Source organism: Plutella xylostella, chromosome 11, assembly GCF_932276165.1.
Source record: "Plutella xylostella chromosome 11, ilPluXylo3.1, whole genome shotgun sequence".
Taxonomy (NCBI): Eukaryota; Metazoa; Arthropoda; class Insecta; order Lepidoptera; family Plutellidae; genus Plutella; species Plutella xylostella.
Window position 1 is genome coordinate 4480499 of NC_063991.1, and position 24980 is coordinate 4505478.

The 24980-nt window shown below is 37.9% G+C and overlaps 2 protein-coding genes and 1 non-coding gene across 3 annotated transcripts; 2 read left to right on the plus strand and 1 right to left on the minus strand.

The window, feature by feature from the left end:
- Positions 1-7330: 7330 nt before the first annotated feature.
- LOC105386112 (zinc finger protein 345-like) lies at positions 7331-17047 on the minus strand. Its single transcript, XM_038116249.2, has 3 exons — positions 16935-17047; positions 15215-15352; positions 7331-9329 (listed from the first exon to the last, which is right to left on the minus strand). The coding sequence occupies exons 2-3, from the start codon at positions 15330-15332 to the stop codon at positions 7513-7515; spliced, it is 1935 nt and encodes a 644-aa protein (XP_037972177.2). The 5' UTR covers positions 15333-15352; positions 16935-17047; the 3' UTR covers positions 7331-7512.
- A 503-nt stretch (positions 17048-17550) lies between these two features.
- On the plus strand, positions 17551-24630 carry LOC125488427 (zinc finger protein 665-like). Its single transcript, XM_038116302.2, has 4 exons — positions 17551-17620; positions 19263-19381; positions 20691-20766; positions 22285-24630. The coding sequence occupies exons 1-4, from the start codon at positions 17551-17553 to the stop codon at positions 24507-24509; spliced, it is 2490 nt and encodes an 829-aa protein (XP_037972230.2). The 3' UTR covers positions 24510-24630.
- LOC105386091 lies at positions 19269-22344 on the plus strand. Its single transcript, XR_007266785.1, has 3 exons — positions 19269-19381; positions 20691-20766; positions 22285-22344. It is a non-coding gene; the product is annotated as an uncharacterized LOC105386091 (transcript).
- Positions 24631-24980: the final 350 nt, after the last annotated feature.

Consider the following 24980-nt stretch of genomic DNA (forward strand, 5'->3'; position numbering starts at 1 on the left):
CGAAACTGAAAACATAATTTAAATATTCGCTAAAAAAATATATCATTTTTCATAGAAACTTAGTTGGTCACGTGACTTTTTACTATGGAGAATAAAAATAATTAAATCCTAATCTACCTAAAGATTGTTTAATGAATAACTTAAGTATAAATAAAAGTACTTTCGGCCTGTGATTATAATTAAATGAGTTATATTTCATTATGACAATAACCGTGATTATACTTACCTAAACCTACTAATGAACAATCTGTGATTACTTCAACTTAAGCTTATTATGATATAGGGCTAGAAAATAATTATTTTTTAATAGTGAAATAATTACATATTTAAGTTCATACCATGTTTTTTTTATAGAACTACGTCAATATTATATTATTACTTAGCAATAAAATAACTGTGATTATTTTAAATTAAACTAAATATGTTTTTAGGTAATAGTCAAATAATACTGAGATAATTGTATGAAACCTAATCTACCTAAAGATTGTTTAATGAATAACTTAACCCGCCAGTGGTGACGTATATGTCTGTGAGACCGGGTGGTTCGAAAAAGTCGAATAACTTTCTCACTAGCCATCGATTTTTATTGTGATTTCGGGTAGCTGCCTCATTTCCCATCCCCCACCGTCAGTCCACCCCGCGACGGTGACTCGTGCGCAGGTTTCGGAGTTTTAGCGCCAACCCGGTGCGTGAGACCGGGGTCACCGACTATGTAAGTCAAATTTAAAGATGTTTTTAAAAAATTTCATACATTTTTTTTATTTTTCTTGACTGTATTTTTGTTTTGTGATTGTAAATTTCATGATTGAACTATTTTTAATAGATAGTTGTAGGTATTTATACAAATTTATACAAATATAAGTACTTAATAGATTTCAATAAGTTTTTACAGTAATATCAGCTAGTTTCAGCATGTCCCTGAAAATGACGACGGAGATAGCTGGACCTTCAAAAAATTGTCAATGTTATGAATGTGGATAGCGAAAATAACAGAAAAATTTAATATATTTGTCACAAAATGTAAGAAACATATGTGTTACGACCACGTAAGTGCCGTCTTGCAGAGACTGTTTGGCTGTGGAGAAACAATGACTTTTAGTGTATTATTATTATTATTTTTTTGGTAGAAGTATATAAATTTTTGTTTTTTCTTATGAAGTTCGTAGTGTTATAAAACTATAAAAGGTGGACTTAGTTATAAAAAATTACATCATTGTTGTATTTTTTTAATTTTTAAGATGATAGGTGAAAAATTATGTAAATATTAAGTGTTCTAAGTAACATGGTAAAAGGACTAATAAACGAGCCGTGATTTATGATAATGCTTTGTTTTATTGTCAAACAAATACTTATCTTTAAAATTAAACTAATTTTAAGTAGCACGTGTAGTTAATTAAGTAAAAAAAATAATTTTGAAAATCCCGGTGCGTGAGACCGGCGTCACCAACGATGTAAGTCAAATTCACGTCACCACTGGCGGGTTAAGCAGTGGCGGCTGCACCTCAAGTGCGCCCGTGCAACGCACTACCATTTAAAAACCTTCTAAATATGTACCTTCCTTCTTCCTATACCATACTAGGTACGTCTAAAAAAACTTCACAAAAAATACCAATATAACAACCGTAATACCTACCCTAAACAGAAATTAGGTAGGTACATAAATCTGATTATCGTTACGAGTTAAAATAAACCGAGCCGGCCTATTTTGATTTCTACTGCGAAAGAATTAGATCTTATTTTTGCTTGAACAAAACCGGCCTCGTGCGCTCGGATTGTCGCACGGAGCGAGCTCCTACATTAGTATGAAACAGGATGGAAATCGCCCGGCGCGTGAGACGGAAGATGCTCAGTACAAACTGTATGCAGTTCTAGGATAAATTCGTGCGCCGCACGCGACCGGACATTGCCGAAAGAATACGAATGACGCCACGGGAATCGGGAGGCGCGGGCGGCGGCCTTGAGCGGTGCAGTGGCGGTGACCTACGAACGATACACTACACTTGTCATGTCATTCGCGCGCGAATACGTAATTAATTTATTTGTTACTCTAATTACTTATTAACTAAGAAAGTAGTAAAGATTTCGTGAGTGTGTATGTGTGTGTGAGTGAAAATAAGTGCAAAATACAATATTGACTTCATGAAAGGCAATATTTAGGACATTTCAAAATAGACTGGACATTAAATCTGCTGGGCCGCCTCGGCCTTTTCTCATCTTAAAACAGGAGTGCAAATAAAACAGAAAATAAAACTTATAAGTACTTATACCTGAATTTTCAAAAGTGAAATGTGCAATAAAAAGAAATTGTTATGTGGATGTGAGAGACTAAATGCTTTATTTTGCTTTCCGTGTGTTGTTTTCGTTTCGGCAAAGAAGCAATTTCGCGTCAAAAAAGGAATAAGGTATAATATACTTATATTTTTTTTCACTTCTAATTGTAATAATCTATTTTTCATGCAAAATTTACTAAACCCATAAAGTGCACCACCGGGTATCTGAGGCACCAGCCGCCACTGAACTTAAGTATAAATAAAAGAACATTCGGCCGGTGATAGTAATTAAATGAGTTATATTTCAAACACCGTATTTTATTCTTATCGCTTGAGTGCTACCCTGTACTGCGTCTTCAATAAAACTAATCCCAATTTCACCGGCGGAGGTGGCGGCCACATCAACGCTAATAAAAAAACAAGACAGCACTATTTGTGTGATCCCGGGATAGTAAGGGACGTAATAAATACCGCTTTGCTATCGCTTGTCAAGATGCAACCGAAGACACGTTCGTTCACGCGTTCTATGCGTGCGATGCATGCCGGTTAGAAAGGAGACAAGGATAGCAATATTTGTCTGATCACGGAATAGTAAGGGATGACAATAACTGACCTAGGTACTACATCGCCGTAGTCGTCATCGCTATCGTTTGTCAAGATAACAGAGATAAATGTGTGCGTGTATAGGCATACGTTTTCTCTGTACACAGTAAGGTAAAGGCTAAGAGCAAAAGCAATAAAATGTCATACCCAAGATTAGTTTAGATACTATTGATGAAAAGTATGACGAAATAAATGATTTATAGATAAATTCGACATGAGTACTTCAATGCTACGGTGCTATTATTTTTGTGTACTGGCTTGCTTTGGCATTCTCGTCCACTCTGATTTGTATGAAGAATTTGATATAATTATTTAACAGCTTTTATCAAGCTTAAAATTATAATAAATAGAAGCGACTATTTCACGACTATTTTTTGAGACATAATTCAAACCGATAGTCATAGTAGTTCCAAAGATATTCGATATTTTCAAAACCTCCAGCTATAATCCTCCACCAGGGCTGCAGCAAAGTACCTTTATATCTTTGCTATCTTTTGACGACTATTTCTGAAATTTGGCATGTCATTACGACTATTTCACGACTATTTTTTGAGACCTTAACCAAGTCGATAGGCCTTACCGTTTGTTCTGCAGAGGCTGGAGGATTATAGCTGGAGACCTCCAGCTATAATCCTCCATAAAGTATAGCTCTAACTCCGAAAGTATGATACGACTATTTTTTTGGAAAGCACGACTATTTATGACTATTTCACGACTATTTTTTGGCATCATCAGAATTAGTTTCTATTGAGTTTAAATTTTGGAGGATTATAGCTGGAGGCACGTTATTTAACTTAGTCCGTAGTCCTCTCACATTTTGGTATGTAATCTCAATTTGCTTTCTCTGAGTCGCTAGTGGGAATTGGGTATCTTTTACGAAACCAAATCCACTCACTGAATTCTACGTTTACTGGCCATACTTCCGGCTGACAGATCTTGTCATACATACTTTCCGGGACTCCCACTATAAATGATGCGTAGTCTCTCTCCGTTTTTGTTTTTAGCTTCTCGACCTTTATTTCATTTTGTGATCCGCATACACCTGCCACATGATCCAAAATATCTTTCTCGCATGTATTCTTTCGCAATCGCCAAATATGCAAGTGTTTTTTCCTTTCTATTCCTTTAAGTGGTACGTCTTTATTATTACCACCCTTCATAACTTCCGTAAACAGTTCTTTTTTCTTTCTACTCTGGACCACCTTCCACTCATTTTCCGTATTCCTATTAGCAGGGGTAGTAATTTCCCCTGATTCCAATGTCGACACTATCGCTAGTTTCCTGGCTCCATCCGAAGACATGTTCCGTGCGGGGGCACTAGCGCTATCCCGCTTGCTCTGCGGCGACGAAGGTGGGAGTGCTGTTTGCCTCTCATCGAGTGACCGCTGCTGTGCGCCCGCGCTCAGTCGCTGAGTACCGCTTGGATCAGACGGACGTGTGACGCTTTGCTGCGGTGCGGTCCTTTTCGCAGTCACGGATGAATATGACTTCGACGAAATATTATGTTCTGAACGGTGTAAAGTGCGTTCTTCCAGTGATAAAATATGGTTGTTCTTTTCTAGTATTATCCGCTTTAAATCAACGATTGCTTCCGACATATTTTCAACTACCTTACTTAATCTTTCAACCTCCTGCTTTAGTGGTAGAATACTTTCATTCTGGATTCTAATTGTATGTAACTCCTGCTGTATAGCGGACAATACTACAGCTATGCTTTCGCTTTCCGGAGAGGGTGAGTTCTCCTTTACCTCCATGTAGTCTGCTGCAGTGCTCGCACCCGCCCCTCGCCTAGTATTCACCTTGCTAATAAGTATTTTTCCGCGACTGCCCCGTTCCGTACTCACGAAGTTCGTTGGTGTGAATGTCTTATCCATGATTGTTCCTCCGCGGATGGGTGTATTTGTGTTGTCCTGCTTTGGAATCATCCTTGTGCACTCCGGGCAGATCCATTGAAGTTTGCTCTCCTCAGTCAGTGCTTCAAAGGACTCCACCGATTTACCGAGGCACTTCACGTGAAACACCTTGTGACAGTTATTAGTTGTACACTCCATAAATAAAAGATCAAATATTTCACCATCACATGCTCCACACTTAGTCCCCATTATTTACGTATTAAATAGAAATAACTCGTAGGTATTTGTTGCGATTTCCGATCAACCGAAAGCACGTCCGTTTGCAACCGTTACGTGACGAATTAATAATTAATTAAATTGTCGTCAAATTAAGTTTGATGTAATCTAGCTGAAGGATTGGTGCTTAGTGGCGGCTTATCAAGCTATGTACAACTCGGTTGCCAAAAGAATGGACCTGATACCGTATTCATAGCAACTCGGCGATACCGTAATGGATCGCGTTCGTAGTTCATCGACGCTCAAGCGAAACCAAGAGTAGAAACCAGTATCCCGCGCGGCATTAAACTATGAACTCCATATCATTGGTACAGGCCAGGATTTGAACCCACAGCCTCTCGATTGAGAGGACGAGGCCGTATCCATTACGCCACCACGGCTCTCCGTCATGCTGGTTAAATATAAATGTTTTTATTGCAGGTGAAACCACCAGTACCTTACATAGGTTCCCCGATCCTGATAAGGATGCTGGAAGATTCAGAAAATGGACCAATGCTATTGGTGGAATGTTATGTGTGGAGTATTATAAAAAAAAGAAATAAATGTCGAAAACCTTATCCTGATGAATTAATTTATCCCCGTTATTTTATTCACGTAGGTATTTAATAGATACAAATAGCTAGAAATAAATCAAAATACCTATGTATTACCATTAGTGCTATATATACATATATGAAATTTAGTTCCTGGGCACATCTACAGCTGGCGCTGATATCATCGTGTGACTGATAGCTCTATTCTCAGAATAATTAATGTACTCTGTGGACTGAGTCAAACGTCGCTTGTGTTTATGATTTTATAACATAGAAAGCCGCCATAGATGTATGAAGATTTGAGGGAAAAAAATTACTCAAGTTTGGGATTAATTTACACAAAATAGGTGTGTGTTTACTTAAAAACAAGGTATTTAGCGCCTAGTCCAAGCATTTATCTTTATAATTTGATAAGAATCATATGAAAATTCTGGATAATTACGACACAGTTATAACAATACGGGAGTGTGATTTACTGGTTTTTCGTCATATTCTGAAATTAATTTACAGTTATCCATAAGCATTTACTTAAATTCGAATGATTCAGCACCTAGCTAGACTCTTCGGCTACCTGTGTGATTTTTTTCAAGGCTGTAGAGCATCATTTACTACATAATTCTATGACAATGCCAACCCTCGATTCCCTATTGCCGACCCTTAACGGATTAACGAGTTAATGCCAAGCTATGGGCACTTATTCATTCATTTAAGGCAACCCGTTAGAGAGGTGGTAGCTCAGTCTGATAAGCACTACCATTGAGAACATTTTGCCTAAAGAAAATATAACTCGCGCTATTCAATTCAAATTCAAACAAAATTATGACAGATACTTGTATGAAATTATAGGGCCAGCGCGAGGGTGCCATTTTCTTGAGTGGTTGGGTCTGTCCTTAGGGTGCTTACATAGATAATCGTGTTCCCTGTATCTACCTGTACCGGTAACCTGATTATGCGAAAGCGCATTTAAAAATCCGGGAAATGCTCCGTGAGTGAGCGCTTTCGCATGTGGTGCATCAGGTTACCGGTACAGGTAGATACAGGGAACCCGATTCTCTATGTAAGCACCCTTACGCTAGATAATAAGTCAATAGTTTTAATTATTTATTTAAGTACTTTATTTAACTTATAATATTTGGAGAACTTTCAACTATAACATACTTATGACAAGAAAATCTAGTTAATAACAAGTTCCCACATAGGTATACTTATAGTTAAAGCTTTACCCCTACACCAGTTGTAACACACAAAATATACACTGACTTTACTTTCCAAATAGGTAGGTTTATTATACATAACTATAATTAACTAATGCGGAGAAAAACTAAATGCTAATTACAGATGGCGCCTTAGGCGAGTGTGCCTAATTCCCCAGTTCTGATTGGTTGGTTCAGTCGCCATTTTTTTACCCAAACAATGTAATTGGTCAGAACCAAAAAGGCACACTCGCTGGTGCTGCCAAAGTTTCACTTGATTTCCTTCCCCATTAAGGTAATGTAAAGTAACTTAAAACCAAATAACGCCACCAGTAAAAAAATATCATTTCTTCCGCTTGAAAGCGTCTTACAAACAGCCACGTATCCCCTCTTCATGCTAATCCCAATTTTCAATACCTATACCGTACCTACAGTCGTTGAAACATAATAGGCCCGTTTGGACAGCTACAAAATGTATGGGATGACAGCTGGTGTCAAATCGAATTCATAAAAAACCTAAGCAATAAGTAACTTTTGGTGCTACAAAAGTTCTTTTTTAACTCTGCCGTTGAATAATAAGCCAGATTATGTGTCTTTTTATGTATTTTATCAAGTGAATCAAGAGTAAATAGCAAATTTATGTAGCTGTCCAAACGGGCCTATTATATTTCGACGACTGTAGAATGTAGAAGTTAATGTAAAAAACGACCATTTGCGGTGGAAACATTAGCTTATTAATAATTAAACTTTTCACAAAATATTTTACGATAATTACTTATTAAATTTACCCAGTATGTACTGTCATGTGACGAATCAATTGAATTTTTCTACTAAATTTTTCACTGCAAGTATAGCACTCGAACCGTTTTTCACCAAAATGGATTAACTTTTGATGTAAGACCAAATTACTTTTCTCCAAAAATCTTTTCTTGCATGTATCACACTCGAATGGTCTTTCCCCAGTGTGTACTCTCATATGTCGAATCAAATGAGTTTTGGTTTTAATTTTTTTATTGCAACTATCACACTCGAATGGTTTATAACTGGTGTGAACTAACTTGTGTCTCTTCAATCCGCTCGATGTAAGAAATGTTTTCTTGCAAGTTTCACATTCGAATGACTTTTCACCAGTATGAATTAATATGTGTTTGTTTCTAGTGCTGGGATTCTTGAATCGTTTATTGCAATACTCACATTCAAATGACCTTAAATCAGTATGACTTTTGACGTGGCTTGACAAATAGATTTTCATTATGAACCTTTTCTTGCAGATATCACATTCAAATGGTTTCTCATCATCACCCGAGTGAGTGTTTTTAATATGCATTTTCAAGTGGCGTATATGCTTAAACCTTTTCTTACAAATTACACACTCTAATGGTTTTTCTTCACTGTGAATCAACTTGTGTTTGTTCAAATCACCTAATTCACGAAATCTTTTGTTGCAAGTTTTACACTCCCATGGCTTTTCGCCAGTGTGAATTAATTTGTGAACCTTCAATCTGCCTGATTGACTAAATCTTTTCTTGCAGATTTCGCATTCAAATGGTCTTTCACCAGTGTGAATTAACATGTGCGTTTTCAAACCGTGTGGTAACCGGAATCTTTTATTACAAGTCATGCACTCGTATGGCTTTTCACCTGTGTGGATTAACTTGTGGTGACCCAAATTGACAAGTAGTCGAAATTTTTTATTGCAGATTTCACATTCAAATGGCATTTCACCAGTGTGAATCATCACGTGCGATTTCAAATGGTGTGTAAACCGAAATCTCTTCTTACAAGTCATACACTCGAATGGCTTTTCACCAGTATGAACCAACATGTGACTGGCCAAACTGCTTTTCATACCAAACTTTTTCTCGCATATTACACATGTGAAGTTTTTTATGCCCTTGTGGACTATCTTGATGTGAAGGTTCAAATTACCTATTCGATCAAATGGTTTCTTGCAAGTTTCACACTCAAATAGCTTATCATTACCAATTTTAATATTTTTTTTACGTTTCAGAATATCTACCGAGGCTTTAGTTGAGTTAGTGGTCTCGGTGTGTGTGCTCGTGTAATGTTCACTATACGCTTCAGTGGTGGGGAACAACACTGCACACTGAGCACAGTAACTGTTATTCTCCAATAGAGATGTATAACAGTTTGTTAGAACAAGTTTAACAAGCAAACACCTTTCCATTTCATGATACTGTTTGGTTATCATCCTGCTTTTATTTGTTTCAGAGACGTTCATGACTAAAATATCTGAATCATCGTTTGTTTTGTCTATATTCCCAACAACATTATTAGATTTATTGTTGCATTTCTCATCAACATTTATCTTTCCCAGTATAATTTTGTTTCTATGATACGGTGACTCACAAGTTTCAATATCTTCCATTTCCTTCTTTATATCATGGACATTTATTTCAGTATTGACCAAATTGTTCACAGCAGTTAGTTTATCATCTATGTTAGTGCTTAGAATAGCCGGTTTAACATCTAGGTCTTGTGTGGATGGTAACAGAAGATCATTCCCGCAGTTTAGCATAGCAATGACCGGTTCGTTTTCATTTCTGGTCCCCTTTAGAACTTCTGTCTTTGTCTTGATATCTGAAAGACAAAAAATAAAATTCAAATTCAAATGGTTTAATCGACGTAAAATTTTACAATTATTTGTCGATAGTCATCTACCACCATTTCACAAAGGCCCCGTCATTGAGAAGGAAAGAAATGGCGAAAGAAACTCCTCGAGCATCTTTTCAACTTTTTCCTTATAATCTATTACAATTTTTACTTATATCTAGTACCTACAATTTTACTTAAGTACCTATATCCATTTCATTTTTTCAATAGCCTTAGCTGAGGTGGACAAGACCACGCGTTTTTGTCGTTTAAATAATCATTTATACTATAGTAAGCTTTACTACATAATGTAGCTTTAACATAATTCTTAAATTTTTGCTCAGTAAGGTTTATTGCTTCATTTGATAATTTATTATAAAAACGTATACAGTTCCCCATGAATGATGTGTTTGTTTTCGAAAGTCTGAGTGTGGGGAAAAGCAACTTATTTTTGTTTCTGGTCTCAATACCGTGAGTGGCTCCTACTTTACTAAATGAATTTAAGTTTTTACGAACATACATAATATTTTCATAGATATATTGGCATGGAACAGTTAGTATACCTATTTCCTTAAACGTATCTCTTAATGAAATTCTAGACCCTAATACATATATGGCTCGAATTGCTCGTTTTTGCAGAACAAAGATTTGATTAATGTCAGCCGCTCGTCCCCACAATAGAATTCCGTAAGACATAACACTATGAAAATAACTAAAATACACAAGCCTGGCTGTATCTACATCTGTTAACTGTCTAATGGTTCTAACCGCATAAGCTGCAGAACTCAATCTACCGGCTATCCTCTCAATATGGGGTCCCCATTGCAACTTTGAGTCAATTGTAATACCCAGGAATACCGTTTCATTTACTAACTCTAGCTTATCGTTATTCAATGTCAAATATGTCTCTACTTGTCTTACATTAGGCAAAGTGAATTTAATACATTTTGTTTTCTTGGAGTTAAGAGCTAAATTATTTACAGTGAACCAATTATTAACTATGGAAAGAGTACTGTTTGCATTGTCAAAATTGACTTCTTGTCGCTTCAACTTAAATATAAGTGAAGTATCATCAGCAAACAGTACTATCTCACATAATTTATCTACCAAAAACGGTAAATCGTTAACATATACAAGAAACAAGAATGGTCCTAAAATCGAGCCTTGTGGAACACCCATACTGACAGGACAGCCAGCCGAACGCACTCCATTTATGTCAACTAGTTGAGTTCTGTTGCTCAAGTATGATTCCAATAATGTAAGAGCTTTGCCAGTTAGCCCATAATATTTAAGTTTCATAAGTAGAGTGGCATGATCCACACAATCAAATGCTTTCGATAGATCGCAAAAAACACCCACAGCATCAAGACGTTCCTCCCAAGCACTAAATATGTGTTTGACCAACGCGACACCAGCGTCAGTTGTAGATCGACCTTTGGTGAAACCGAACTGTTGGTTATGGAGAAGGCCGTGAATATTAAAGTGCGAAAGCATTTGATGCAGCATAATTTTTTCAAATATTTTACTCAGTACTGGCAAAACTGATACAGGCCTAAAATTATTGGGATCATTTTTCTCACCAGATTTAAAAAGCGGTATTAGTTTACTAAGTTTCATCAAATCGGGGAATACACCGACCTCAATGCATCTGTTAAAAAGATTAGCCAAGTGGGGTGCTAGGATATCAATAACATGACTAATAACTTTAACGGACATGCCCCATAAATCTTCTGTCATTTTTAAATTTAATTCTTTAAAAGTGGTAATTATGGTCTGTGTATTTATACCATGAAATTGAAAGTCGAGATCGCAAGGCGGTGCATTCCCTCTTAGCAAACGTTCAGCTTCAGCGCAAGATGAATCAAGGTTCTCAGTTGTAGCTATCGGTATACTACGGAAAAAATCTTCAAAGACGGAAGCCACTTCTTCACTAGATGAAACAATTTTATCATTAATTTTAAGTTCAAAATTTAAATCACGTGGTTTATTCTTCCCGGTTTCAGTATTAATGATATTCCATACGGTTTTAATCTTGTTATTAGAGTTTTTAATCTTTCTATTTATATAATCTGATTTAGCTTGGTGGCAAACGGCTTTGAATATCTTTGTATATTTCTTTACATAATCTCTAAAGTTATCGTCATGAGTAAATGTACGCTGTTCATAGAGATCATATAATTTACGTCTGCTCTTATAAATTCCCGATGTTGCCCAGTCATTAAGACTTAGTTTACAATTAACATCTACACTCGCGAGCAACCAAATCGACTCAAGCCTTGACGGCGCAAACATACATTAATACAAGTAAAATTATGAATAGAAATAATAAAAATGATATGTCATTTAAAAGCTTAAGATGTCAGCTTTAATTTGATATCATTATTATTGAAATCCATTCATCATTTTTGAAATAAATGATGTCTGAACGCAATTGTAGGAAAAACGGGAATTTAGGAAAAAAGGGTATGGGTATCGTATTATACAAATTAAACAAAAAATGTTAAGATAAAAATTTATTTATTTAAATCAATACTTTGTATTGCCCCCTCTTGCCCTAATTACAGCCTGCAGCCTGTTTCTCATAGACCTTATCAACTTTTTGACAGTTTCCTGAGGAATGCCGTCCCACTCCTCTAATAAAGCTGTCTTCAGCTCGTCCACGCTTGCAGGGACTGGATTCCTGGCCCGAACTCTTCTTTTGAGCTCGTCCCATAAGTGTTCGATGGGATTCAGGTCAGGACTGAGCGCAGGCCAGTCCATCGTGCGCAATTCCTTCTCTCTCAGAAACTGCCGACTGACTCGTGCCGTGTGGCAGCGGGCATTGTCGTGCATTAGCACGAAGTCTTCACCGACAAATTCTGCATAGGGCACAACATGACCGAGTAGAATGTCGGTGATGTACCGATCAGCTGTTAACCCGCCTCCTCGGCCGCCTCCAGGCACGAAAACAAGTGCGGTTTTTCCCTCTAGAGAAATACCAGCCCACATCATGCAGGAACCGCCACCATATGCTACTGTTTCAGCGAAACAACATTGGGCAAATCGTTCCCCCGGACGCCGGTAGACCCGGCCTCTCCTGTCACTGCCATGCAGACACACTCTGCACTCATCAGTAAACAGGACCGACCGCCATTGCGCAATGCTCCAATCGAGATGCTCTCGAGCAAACTGAAGACGCGCTTGTCGGTGGCCTGCAGTCAATTTGGGGCCTGATGCAGGTCTTTTTGGTGTCAAGTTGGCTTCCTTCAAGCGTCTTCTCACTGTCCACTCGCTGACAGCCACTTGTCGTACACGTCTCAGTTCTTGCTGCACATCAACGCCCGTAAGGTGTCGATTGCGCAGCGAGGTTGAGACAATGAAGCGGTCGTCTCTCTCTGAAGTGCAGCGGTGGCGGCCCGTTCTTGGTCTTCGATTGAAGGCACCAGTCTCTTGGAACCGTCTGTATACTCGGGATACAGCAGACTGGCTCAAGTGGAGCTGGGCAGCGACTGCTCGCTGACTTAACCCTTGTTGCAGCAAGGCAACAACTTGAGCAGCTTCTTCTGGTGTGGTATCCATGGGTTTGCGAAAACAAGGAATACAATGCAACGAGATGTGTACCGGTCAACTTGCAACAAGCGACTGATAAGGTACACCGGATGTGGAAAGGTTTTATAGCGGGATCAGGTAGCGCAAGGCGTGGATTCCTAATGAGGTAATTAACACTGACGGGCAATTAAAATGCGTCATTAAATCTGCGCTTAGTTTTTTTTTATGGTATTGATCTTAATTGAAAGCCTAATTCTTCAGCTTTCGAATGACATATCACTTTTATATTTACCATTTATCGTTTTAGGAAAATCAATGTATATGTGCGCCGTGAAGGCTTGAGTCGATTTGGTTGCTCGCGAGTGTACTTCTTTCTTAGTGAACACGTTTTCAAATTCTTGAGACAAACCTTGAAATATTTCCTTAAAGGCATCATTGGGATTTCTTTCAGAGCTTCTACAGTAGCCAAGTTTACTGTTCAATCGAGATTTAAACTTATCAATTCTGTATGATGTTACTGGTCTGAACTTGAAAGTGGCTGACTTACGTTCAAAAGTACAAGGAAACGTAATAATTTGCCCACTGTGGTCGGATGGTAAACAATTGATTACAGAATGATTAGTAAAATCACAATTACAGTAAATATTGTCAATACAAGTGGCTGAGGTGGGAGTAATTCTGGTAGGTTCCAGGAAGACATTACTTAAATTATATGACTTGAACAAATTAATTATACAACATTTCATAGAAGTCTCAACTAATAAATCAATATTAAAATCTCCCACCACGACCACTTGTTTTGAGCTCTTAGATAAGATGGTAAGACTATCCTCCATCACTTTCTCAAATACTTTATAGTCAGAAGAGGGGGGCCTGTACACGCTTAAAATTATATACTTGTCCATCTCAACACAAGCTAGTTCAGCTATTCTTTCGACCGATAATTTTACAATATCTTTCCTATCCTTACATTTTAAATTTTTCTTTACAAATATTAATGATCCTCCTTTGTCTAACGATTTCCTATTAAATGAGCTAATAACATTGTAATTTTTTACATTAAAATTCATGTCATCATTTTTAAGGTGATGCTCAGTAATACAAATTATGTCTATGTCGTATTGTTCTAAAAATAACTCTAGCATTAGAAGTTTGCGAGAAAGCCCCTGAATGTTCTGGTGTACAACTCTCAGTTGCTCATCTCTTGTCGTGCATGGCAGTTTAAATTTACATTAGTATTACTACTAACTATCGTATCAGTTGGTCCTACTTCTGTTATACTACTTATAACAGGGTCATAAATGTTGTAAGCTAACAATTTAGCTATCTGTCGCTTATAAAACTTAGGTACAAATAATGTACTCTTGGTCAAAATAAAATTGTGAATAAATTTATTTGTATCGAAATACATCATCTGTTCCCTATGACCAAATGTCATGTTAAATATCAACATATTTAACTCATGTATCTGAGTGTTCTGCTTATGAGACCGTGAAGCGGAATAGGGAAAAGCACAGATTATCGTTTTCTTGATTTCCATGGTAGAAAGGGCGTCATAGCATCTTATTAAGTCATTTTCTGTCACATCTAAGCTGTTTCCAATTAACAATACTAATGTAGTGTTTGCACTGTATTGTCCTGACAAAATTCTATCTACAATTTGGTTATAAGAAGCCCCTGGCATACATATATTTAAATGTATGCCACATTATTTGTTTAATATGTAATAAACACAGGCAGTCTTAAGGGTCTACACCGTGTCTCGACCAGTCCGCACTTTTGTATGAATTTTCAAGACCATGACCATGCCAAACTTCATACACCTTGCCGATTGACACGCGGTGTAGCGTGAATCATCCTTTAGGCTAGACAGACCACAAACATATGTGACTAGATGCCACAAATGCATTAATTTCTATAAAAACCAGGCATGCCAAAATTTTATAGGTATTATTATTTTTGACACAGATAATGACAGCTCGACGGAACTAAACGTATGAACCAAAAGTTGATCAGATGACCAACTTTTTGACACAATCAGTATGTACAGTGCCACAAACTTATCTGTTCCGGTAAGAGTTCACGTAAATTTCTAATATTTCTTTATTCTCTAGGATGTTAAGTTCTCCCGTAATGGCAATTTACCCTTGCGGTTTAAATAAATCCATCTAATCTATATAAATATTTAATTTATTAGTAAGTAACGAGATATGGACCAATTTAATTCGTTCTCACCGGAACAGATAAGTTTGTGGCACTATACACTTGGGGAATCTAGTGTCATATATGTCTGTGAGACAGACGCAAATGATTTTGATATCCTATTGAATTGATAAAAAATATACCTTCTCCAATTCCAAAATCTATGATTTCTTGTTTGAGAATGCTTAGATCTGGAAACACACTCCTAAGGGCCAAGTTGTCCAACAGATTGTGATCCTCTATGTCTATGTCTTCCTCCATATTGTTTCTTGTTTGTGGAACTAGAAACAAAAGACAAATAAAGAGGTTATGACATAGACTAAGCCCCTGTTCCACAATGTCTGGTTAGTGGCTACCTGTGAGATAAAATACATGCTGTCACTTTCTGTTATTATTTTTTTGACAGTGACAGCATGTATTTTATCTCACAGGTAGCCACTAACCAGACATTGTGGAACAAGGCCTAAGCCCCTGTTTCACAATGTCTGGTTAGTCGCTACCTGTCGGATAAAATACATGCTGTCACTGTCTAAAAAATAATAACAGAGAGTGACAGCATGTATTTTATCCGTCAGGTAGCCACTAACCAGACATTGTGAAACAGACCCTTAGTATAAGTCTATGGGTTATGATAGTATTATGATAGAACAAGCGTGTCAGTGACATAAAACACTAAAGCTCGTCACAGACCTAGCTATAATATATATTAATATGTTTATAGCTGGGCATATTACTATATATTTTCTTTACATTTTTGCAGTGACCACACACTCAGCTATAATATATATTTCTGTGTAGTCACCAATTCTATGGTATATTAATATATATTATAGCTAAGTCTGTGACGGGCTTAATGCTAGGGTTAGCCACTGAGGTGATAGAAATAGCAACGCTGAGTCACTGACTGTGCTAGACTTTTAAAAGATACAGTTGATAGTTGAGGCCCCTTTTCTGCATAATAATTTATTTATATTGATGCATATTGATGTACAAAAGAGACCACTGGCTTTCCATCATCCCATTAAGGCTACGGTAATTTTTTTACAGCGTTCTACCTTAAGGGGGGTTTAGGGGTAGGTGGGGGGAGTGTAGGGGGGTTTACTGTACCCCCCTATTGCATTAAAACTTGCCGGAGATGCGTAATTTTTTAAAAAAATCTAAAAATAAAAAAACTAACCTCAAAATGTATGTAAGTCATCCAAAATTTTGTGTCCCAAGAGGAAGGCTTTCTAAACTTATATAAAAAAAATACCTAACACCCGAATTCTATAGAATTCGAACCTATTTTTTTAATTTGAGGTTATTACTGTGTTACGTATTTGGCGTCGTCGTCCTAAGACTCATTAAAAAAACACAATTAATAAACAAAACCCAGAATAATTATCAAAATAGGTTAACATTATCTAGAATGGAACGCAAATATAACGTGTTTACTCTGTGAGTGTGCCATTTCTATACTATGGTTGACAAAAATCGTAGATTTCTAAAATTTATTTAAAATACTGTGTGTGTCGCCGGCAAATAAAAATGATTGTAAAGGTATCAGAAAGACATCCCCTAATACCCTAAATGGTCAGCACACTCAATTTAAGGTAGCACTCTGTAAAAGCCAACCCCTGCTTCTCCACCGGAGCGTGCCGGCGAGTAGAGCATTGTTGGAGCGTGTGCGAGGAAAAAATACCAATGAAATTGCATAAATACTCGAATCCTGCAATTTGATTGGACGATTATTGTCTCGCAAAATGCTCCGATACTCCGCTCCACTCTGCTGGACTGTCACTCGAGGATAAGTCAACTGAAAATTTTAAAGGAAGGAAGGTCCTGAAAAGTTAACCTAAACTTCTGAAAGAAAAGTAGAATTACCTTATTTTGAACTAGTGTACGGATCCCGACTGCCTTTCTAGGAACAAACTTCCTATCAACTAATTAAAATAAGTTTTAAAACCGTACTATTTATTGTTTTTATTCTTACGACACAACACACAACCAAACGAACCGCACCGACATTAATTTGTTGTGAATTTGTTTTCATAATCGTAGTTTATTTTTTCTCTATGAATCACATCACAAACCTCGTCACTGCTTCCGCAGAATATTAACAAGTACTGCCAAGTTTTCATCAAAATGTGTTCTGTGGTACCAATCTGTCAAAATTGCCACAAAATAAAGTTGAATTGAAGTTGATCTAGGTATAATGAAAATGTAATGAAATGTAAACAATTTCGTTCGGTACATTTATTTTCTACTCATGTTACTAAATCATACCATTATTTTCACAAGCTACTCTCTAGCTACCTTTGTAGACAACTTTCTATAACATTTCTAGCATTTGACAACACTGGTTATTCTGTTGTCATGGATTGGAGTCCAACTGAGTCGAACCAAATTTAATTTTAATTTCAAGAAATTTTGAATCGGTGAAGAAACTCCGAAGTGGATTACATTTTAATAAATTTCAGAACAGATTTATTTTATAGCAATGGATCATCTGATTCCAACTGATAATAAAGCAGCAATGCTTCTCAATGATGAGTTGAGTTTTGCAAGAGGTAAGATAAATTTAATGCAATTTTAAATGAGCTGCAGCTTCCTTCTACCATGATCTCTAGAAATAAAGTAGCTCTGGGACATATTCATTCATTAATTTGATATACTGTGCTCTTAATGTGGCTAATAAACTTATATATAATTAATATTCAAATAGTTTTGGTTACTGAGTTAAGGTTTGACAAGTTTAAAAAGTGTATATAAGTACCTAAAACTAATTAATTTCTCATGTGTACAAAATTTTCATCAAAGTCATAGAGAACCGGATTGCTGGCATACTTGATTCCAACCAACTGCCGAACAAGCTGGATTCCGCCCATGTTTCTCCACCTCAGATCACCTCCACACCCTCAACCAGATCATCGAAAAGTCTACCGAAAATAATAAGCCACTCTACTTGGCTTTTGTGGACTACGCCAAAGCATTTCACAGTCTTTCAAATCCTGCAATATTCCAATCACTTATAGACCAAACTGTCCCCGAAACGTACATAGACCTAATAAAAACCATCTACCAAAATAGCACCGCCAATATCAAATTACAATCAGCAGGACCCTTGTTTAATATAGGGAAAGGCGTCAAACAGGGCGACCCGCTATCTCCAAAACTATTTTCTTGTAACTAATCTTCGCTGACATCGAACTCTTTGCCGCGTCGGCATCAGCACTCGAACATATGCTGCAAGATCTCAGCACGGCAAGCCTTCAAGTCGGATTGTCAATGAATCCGGTCCAAAACCAAGATCATGTCCAATAGCGCGATACGTAGGGTCACGGTTGACGGTCAGGATATACAATATGTTAACGAGTACATTTACTTAGGCCAGCTAGTCTGATTCGAAAACAGGCAAGATAAAGAAATCGATAGTCGTATCGAAAACGCCTGGAAGAGCTACTGGTCTATGAAGCAGCTGATGAAGGGTAACCTTCCACTGTCACTCAAGCGCAAACTCGTTGACATGTGTATCTTGCCTGTCCTAACCTACGGCGCACAGACATGGTCACTGACCGAACATCAAAAGACCAGACTGAAGGTTTGCCAAAGAGCGATCGAGCGTAGTCTTCTTCTAGGTGTCAGAAACACCATACTACGCTCCCAAACTCGCATAGTCGATGTTGGTGTCGAACCGCGAAGCTCAAGTGGAACTGGGCCGGCCACGTCTGCCGCATGCACCCGGACCGGTGGGCCAAGATAGCGACCGAGTGGGTGCCGGGCGACGGGCGCCGGCGGAGAGGCAGGCCGAGACGGAGATGGCGGGACGACCTGGATAAGTTTGATAATAACTGGGCTGAGAGTGCACAGGATCGAAGGGTGTGGAAGGAAAAAGGGGAGGCCTTTGCCCAGCAGTGGGAAACTAAATAGGCTAATAAAAATAAAAATAAAGTACCTAAAACTTCTAATAAAGCTGACATAAACCTACATAGCTTTTAATTATAAGGCCACCTATTGTACCTACTGCGTGAATTTTGAATGTTATCTTAAATGTTTCATACAATAATGTTATACTACTCTATACCTTGTTTGACGTGGAAAGACATCGGATTCAAACAAAACACTACCCTTAATCGAATGTTCTGTCAGTTGTCTTTCCCCATGAAACAAGGTATAATCATAAATCTAAATGCTATGCTACTTATTTTTCAGACATAAAACATCTGGACAGTAATGACATTGAAATAGTCAGAGTGAAATCGGAACAGATGAAAATGGAACAAGATGCTACTCATAGTGAAGAACATTGTGATGGAGAAACATACACATTAGTAAGTGATATGAGTCATGAGTATGAATGTCACATCTGTCGAAGAACCGATGACCGATGGGGTAAACATGTTTTGGAGTGGAGACCGCGACTAGGCAAATGTAGTGTGCGACGCCCTCCGGCTAGATGGGGTGACGACTTGCAAAAGGTGGCTGGTTATATGATAGGATGTGGAAAGCTAAAGATCACATCCAGTGGCGTGCTTTGAGGGAGGCCTATGTCCAGCAGTGGACTGCTATAGGCTAATAATGATGATGATGATGATGATGATGATGATGTTGTAGGAATGTAAAGGGAACAGCGGGTGTCTCGCTTGCACCTCTAATGTATGTATGTAATAAGTAATACCACATGCTCTTACGGTGATGGAAAACATTGTGAGAAAAACCTGCACATCTAGATTCTAGATGTGTATCCTAAGTGCTTTGTACTTATTCCAAAAAACGACGATATGGTTCGCAACCTATCATGTGAGTACAAATGTGCTGCGAAAAGTGTGTGGCTCAGTTGTTATCCACTTCTGACTACCCCTTACAGTTGTGAGTGAATATACATACAGGGTGTCCCAAAAGTCAACGATATGCCTTGGAGGGCTGATAGACTAGCTCATGAGAAGCCAGAATATCATAATATGACCTCACTAAAAATTCCATAGTTTTCGAGATATTGATACTTTCATAAATTTGGTGAAAATCGACACCTTGGATCAGTTTTTTGCGTACCGCCGGTACAAAATTCCATATTGTTAATATTTGTTTGGTGTTGCATCACCCTGTGGCAGGGCTATTGATCACAGTCAAAAAAAATTGCGAGTAATGCTGTAGGTTTAAAAAAAACACGGTTTTCAAAGTCATACAAGTTAGTTAATAATATTTTTTTAAAAGCTACTTTGACTCTACATACTATAAAAAAATATACTACACAATCCTGGCACCTTATTTTAAAAAATTGCTCATTTAATGCAGTTTTCAAAATGGTATAAACCGTGCTATTGTTTTAATTAAAAAAAAAGTTATTGCCATTTTAGTACAAAACGACCTTGATGTAAAATTGTTTGAAGGAAATTTATCTGACTGAATGTATTAAGGGTAGGTCATGTTGGAATGAGTTAAAGTAAAATAGGCGGTGGGACCGGGCGTGTGTATAGTACAAGTCTTTTGTTCCACTCCAATAGACCAAAAGTTTTACTTCGCAGTCACTCACATCACGCGGCCTCGAGAATGAGTGTGAGGGGAAACTTTTGTCATGTCTTGAGCTCCGTGCTAGGCCTTAAAGAGAAGACCTAAATGCTTTTAAAACTTTTATTTCAGGCTTGCCATGATGGAAGGACATATTACAACAAAATGGATGACTGTTTTGATGTCAAGGAGGAGTGTCTTGAACCAGGTACCCATTAGAATATTATGCACTCACTAGCAATGACAAAGTTCAAGTTATAGTGCCACAAACTTATCTGTTCCGGTGAGAGCTCACGAAAATGTCCAATATTTATTGATTCTGTCAGATTTTAAGTTTGCCTGTAGTGGTAATTCACCCTTGCTGTTTTAATAAACCCATCTAATCTATATGAATATATAATTCATTGGTAAGTTATGAGATATGGATAAATTTAGTTCGGTCTCACCGGAACAGATAAGTTTGTCGCACTATACTCCTAATTATTCCTAAACAAAAAAAGGCTAGCCTAATGTCACCGTCTGCAATATTGAAGTTCATTTAACAGCGCATCAGAATAATAATATTACCAACTAATAATTAAAACCGGCCAAGTGCGAGTCGGGCTCGCGCACAAAGGGTTCCGTAGCAGCAAATCAAAATTACAGTTAAATCAACCTATCTCAAAAACTATAAGAGATACTTTGATCAAACCAAAAATCGTTGAAAGAGTTAATTAGCATGCATCACCTCTATTTTTTTTAGAATTTTATACCCCGTAGTTATAAAAATAGAGGGGGGGGGACATACTTTTTACGACTTTGAGAGCTGATATCTCAAAAACCGTTCACTTTAAGAAAAATGTTTTTTAGAAAACTTTATATCATTTTAAAAGACCTTTCCATTGATACCCCACACGGGTATGTACATCGAAAAAAAAAATTTCATCCCTCAGTTACATGTATGGGGGGCCCCACCCCCAATTCTTTTTTTTACTATTTAGTGTCATATTTTTGTAGCGGTTCATACAACACATATTCCCATCAAATTTCATCACTGTAGTACTTATAGTTTCCGAGTAAATCGGCTGTGACAGACGGACAGACGGACAGACGGACAGACGGACATGACGAAACTATAAGGGTTCCGTTTTTGCCATTTTGGCTACGGAACCCTAAAAACGTGAATATAGTGTTCAAATTTTAAATGAAATGTTTTCAAATTGGGGCCTGGTATAGCCATTTTGTGGGTGGAACTTTTTCATTGCTTATGTGTACCACCTAATACTTTGTACTAAGGGTGAAGATAGTTGAATCAAATAATATTTTATCAATACTTTCAAACAGTATTTATCATGACATCTAGCTCCCCTCATCATCATCATCAGCCAATAATCATTCACTGCTGGACATAGGCCTCTCCCAAGGAGCGCCACAACACTCCGTCGATAGCCCCCCTTAGACCACTTTAATTTTATGATCCATCAAAAATAACAAGTTATTACGCTGCGTTGGCATTCATATCTCTAATTGCCCTGCAGTGTAGTGATCATAGCATACAGTTACTAAGCTTGCTTGTGTTGGGGTCCACCAACCCGCACTACGCCAGCGTGGTGGACTAGACCTTAACCGCTTCCGTCATTGGGAGGAGACCCGTGCCCCAGCAGTGCACACGTGATGGGTTGATTAAAATAGTTTATGTATAAATATCGCATTATTTTAAAGGTTCCTATTTTTTTTTATTTTCCAGGCCATCACAGCACCTCGAACAGTAGTTGCAATTTGAATAAAAAACCTGGCCAATCAACTACAACTTTGAACAAAGATGGCGGTCTTGTAGAACACAGATTAACACAGATTAAAAACGACACTTTGCTCTGTGATCACTGCAACCGCCTTTTTTCTACTAAAACTGTGTTAGCCGATCATGTCAGGAGTTGCAATGTTTACCCACACGAAAAAGTCTACTCGTATGTAAGTTCGAGAAAATCTTATACTCGGAGGAAGAAGGTTAATGTACATCGGTGCGCGGTTTGCGAGAAACAATTCGCACAACAGTGCAATTTGAAGATACATATGCGAACACATACAGGAGAGAGGCCGTACGCGTGCAATATATGCGACGCCAGATTCACCCAAGCAGTCATCCTGAGACACCATGTCCAATCGCATTCAGATGATAGACCGTATCAGTGTGAAGTTTGCGAGAAAAAATATAAAGTAAAAAAATATTTTCTTGCGCATTTAAAAATACATGCAGGCGGCGTGAAACCAAAATATCAATGTGATTATTGCAACAAGTGGTTTTCGCGGCGATCGTATTTACGTCGACATACAAACCTGCACACCGGGAAGAATCTTCTAGAATGCAATGTTTGTCACAAAAAGTTTGTGCATCTGCGTTTATTCAAAATCCATGTGATGTCACACGAGAAGAAGCCTTACGAATGTGATGTGTGTAATGTTAAATTTATTCACAAGAACAGTTTCACAAAGCACAAAACGATACACTTCTTGCGGGATTCAGTCAAATATTTATGTGACCATTGCGACTTGACGTTTGAATGTAAGTTAGCACTTTGTCGCCATATACATGATCTCAACATTTATCCACATATCAAATTACCCTTAGAGTCGCCGAAGCCTCGGATTCGCCTATTGGACCCGCCCAGTACGCGCTGCAAGGGAGATCCGTACGAGTGTGCTGTTTGCAACAAAAAGTTTTCCAATCGAAAGGATTTTACGAGGCATGTACGCGACACACACATGGGGGAAAAGCCGTTCACTTGCACTATTTGTAAAAAACCGTTTGCCCGAAAACACTACCTAAAGCATCACATGAGAGTGCACAGTCGCGGGAACCGGTACGAGTGTAGTGTTTGCGACAAAGCATACACAACAAAAAAGGGTTTGACAGATCACTTGCCGTCGCACACCGAGAAGCGACATCGGTGCGATGTTTGTCACAAGAAGTTCTTACTCGTCAGTACTCTCAACAAGCACATCCTCACACACAGAAACGATACGGACGACACGCTCAGGTGCAATCATTGCGGACATAAATTCAAGTCTAAATCTAAATTGAGAAATCATATTATGAAATTCAATGTTTATCCGCACGCTAAGCGCGGAGAATCAAAGACTCTAGTTCCTAGTCATGTCGTTGAAGATCTCATCAAGAACGCAATGATCAAGAAAGAGAGTCCTCCAATGACAAGTACTGAACGTCTAGAAACCGAGCGTAGAGTCAAAACTGAAGGTATGGAAGAAATACATCAACAAGCTGTGTGTATTAAAACTGAACATTCTGATGAAAATACTGGAATAAAACTAGAACCAAGTGCCTTATTGACCCCAAATAGTATGACAGCAAAATCAACCACGAAAAATGAGAAGGAATGCCCTATCTGCTTCAAAGTAATGTCGCACAAATACAGCCTCAATATTCACATGAAAATCCACACTGGCGAGAGATCATTCGCATGTACTGTTTGCGACAAGAGATTTCAACTGCGCAAGACTCTGCAAATCCACATGAGAACGCACACTGGTGAGAAACCATACCAGTGCCATGTTTGCAAGAAACGATTTTCGACTTTATCGCCGCTGAATACGCACTTAATATTGCATACGGGCGCCAAGCCTTTTCAGTGCGATGTGTGCGAAAAACGATTCGCTTCGAAATCCAATTTGACAAACCACGTAATATCGCACAGAAAGGACAAGATGTTTAAATGTAATGTGTGTAGTAAAGGATTCGCTCGCGCATCCAGTCTGAAGCAGCACATGAGACGTCATCTCGGTGACAGACGGTACGCTTGCAATTTGTGCGATTGTAAATATGTAAATAATACACATCTGAAGCGCCACTTGCTGACACACGGTGTCCGTGAGAAGCGACACGCTTGTAATGTGTGCGACAGAAAATATTTAACGACAAATCATTTAAAACGACACTTGCTAACCCACGAATAGTATAGTTAGTACTAGTAATACCTAAACAGTTTTTTTCATATTTGGCATAAAAGGTAAACAATCGTAGTGCGTCTTTTTTAATCAAAATATAATCAAATAAATAACCTAGAGATAAAATAAATCCTAACTAATATTATAAATGGGAAAGTAACCGTGTCTGTCTGTCTTTCTGTTACTCTTTCACGCCAAAACTGAACAGATTTGAATGAAATTTGGTATACATAATTATGGTCTAGAGTCTAGACCCTGAGAAAGAACAAAGGCTACTTTTTATCCCGGAATTCCCACGGGAAAACTTAGGGCGAAGCGAAGCTTGGTTTCATAACCAAAGTAACATTTTTTTTATTATATTCATCTGTGTTTTTAAACGACGTTACATCCAAATCCGTTTATGTTTGAAATGACAATGGGCGTTTTAAGACTTATGTCCAATAAAGATGAGTCATAAATCGTTGGATAGCAAAGACAATA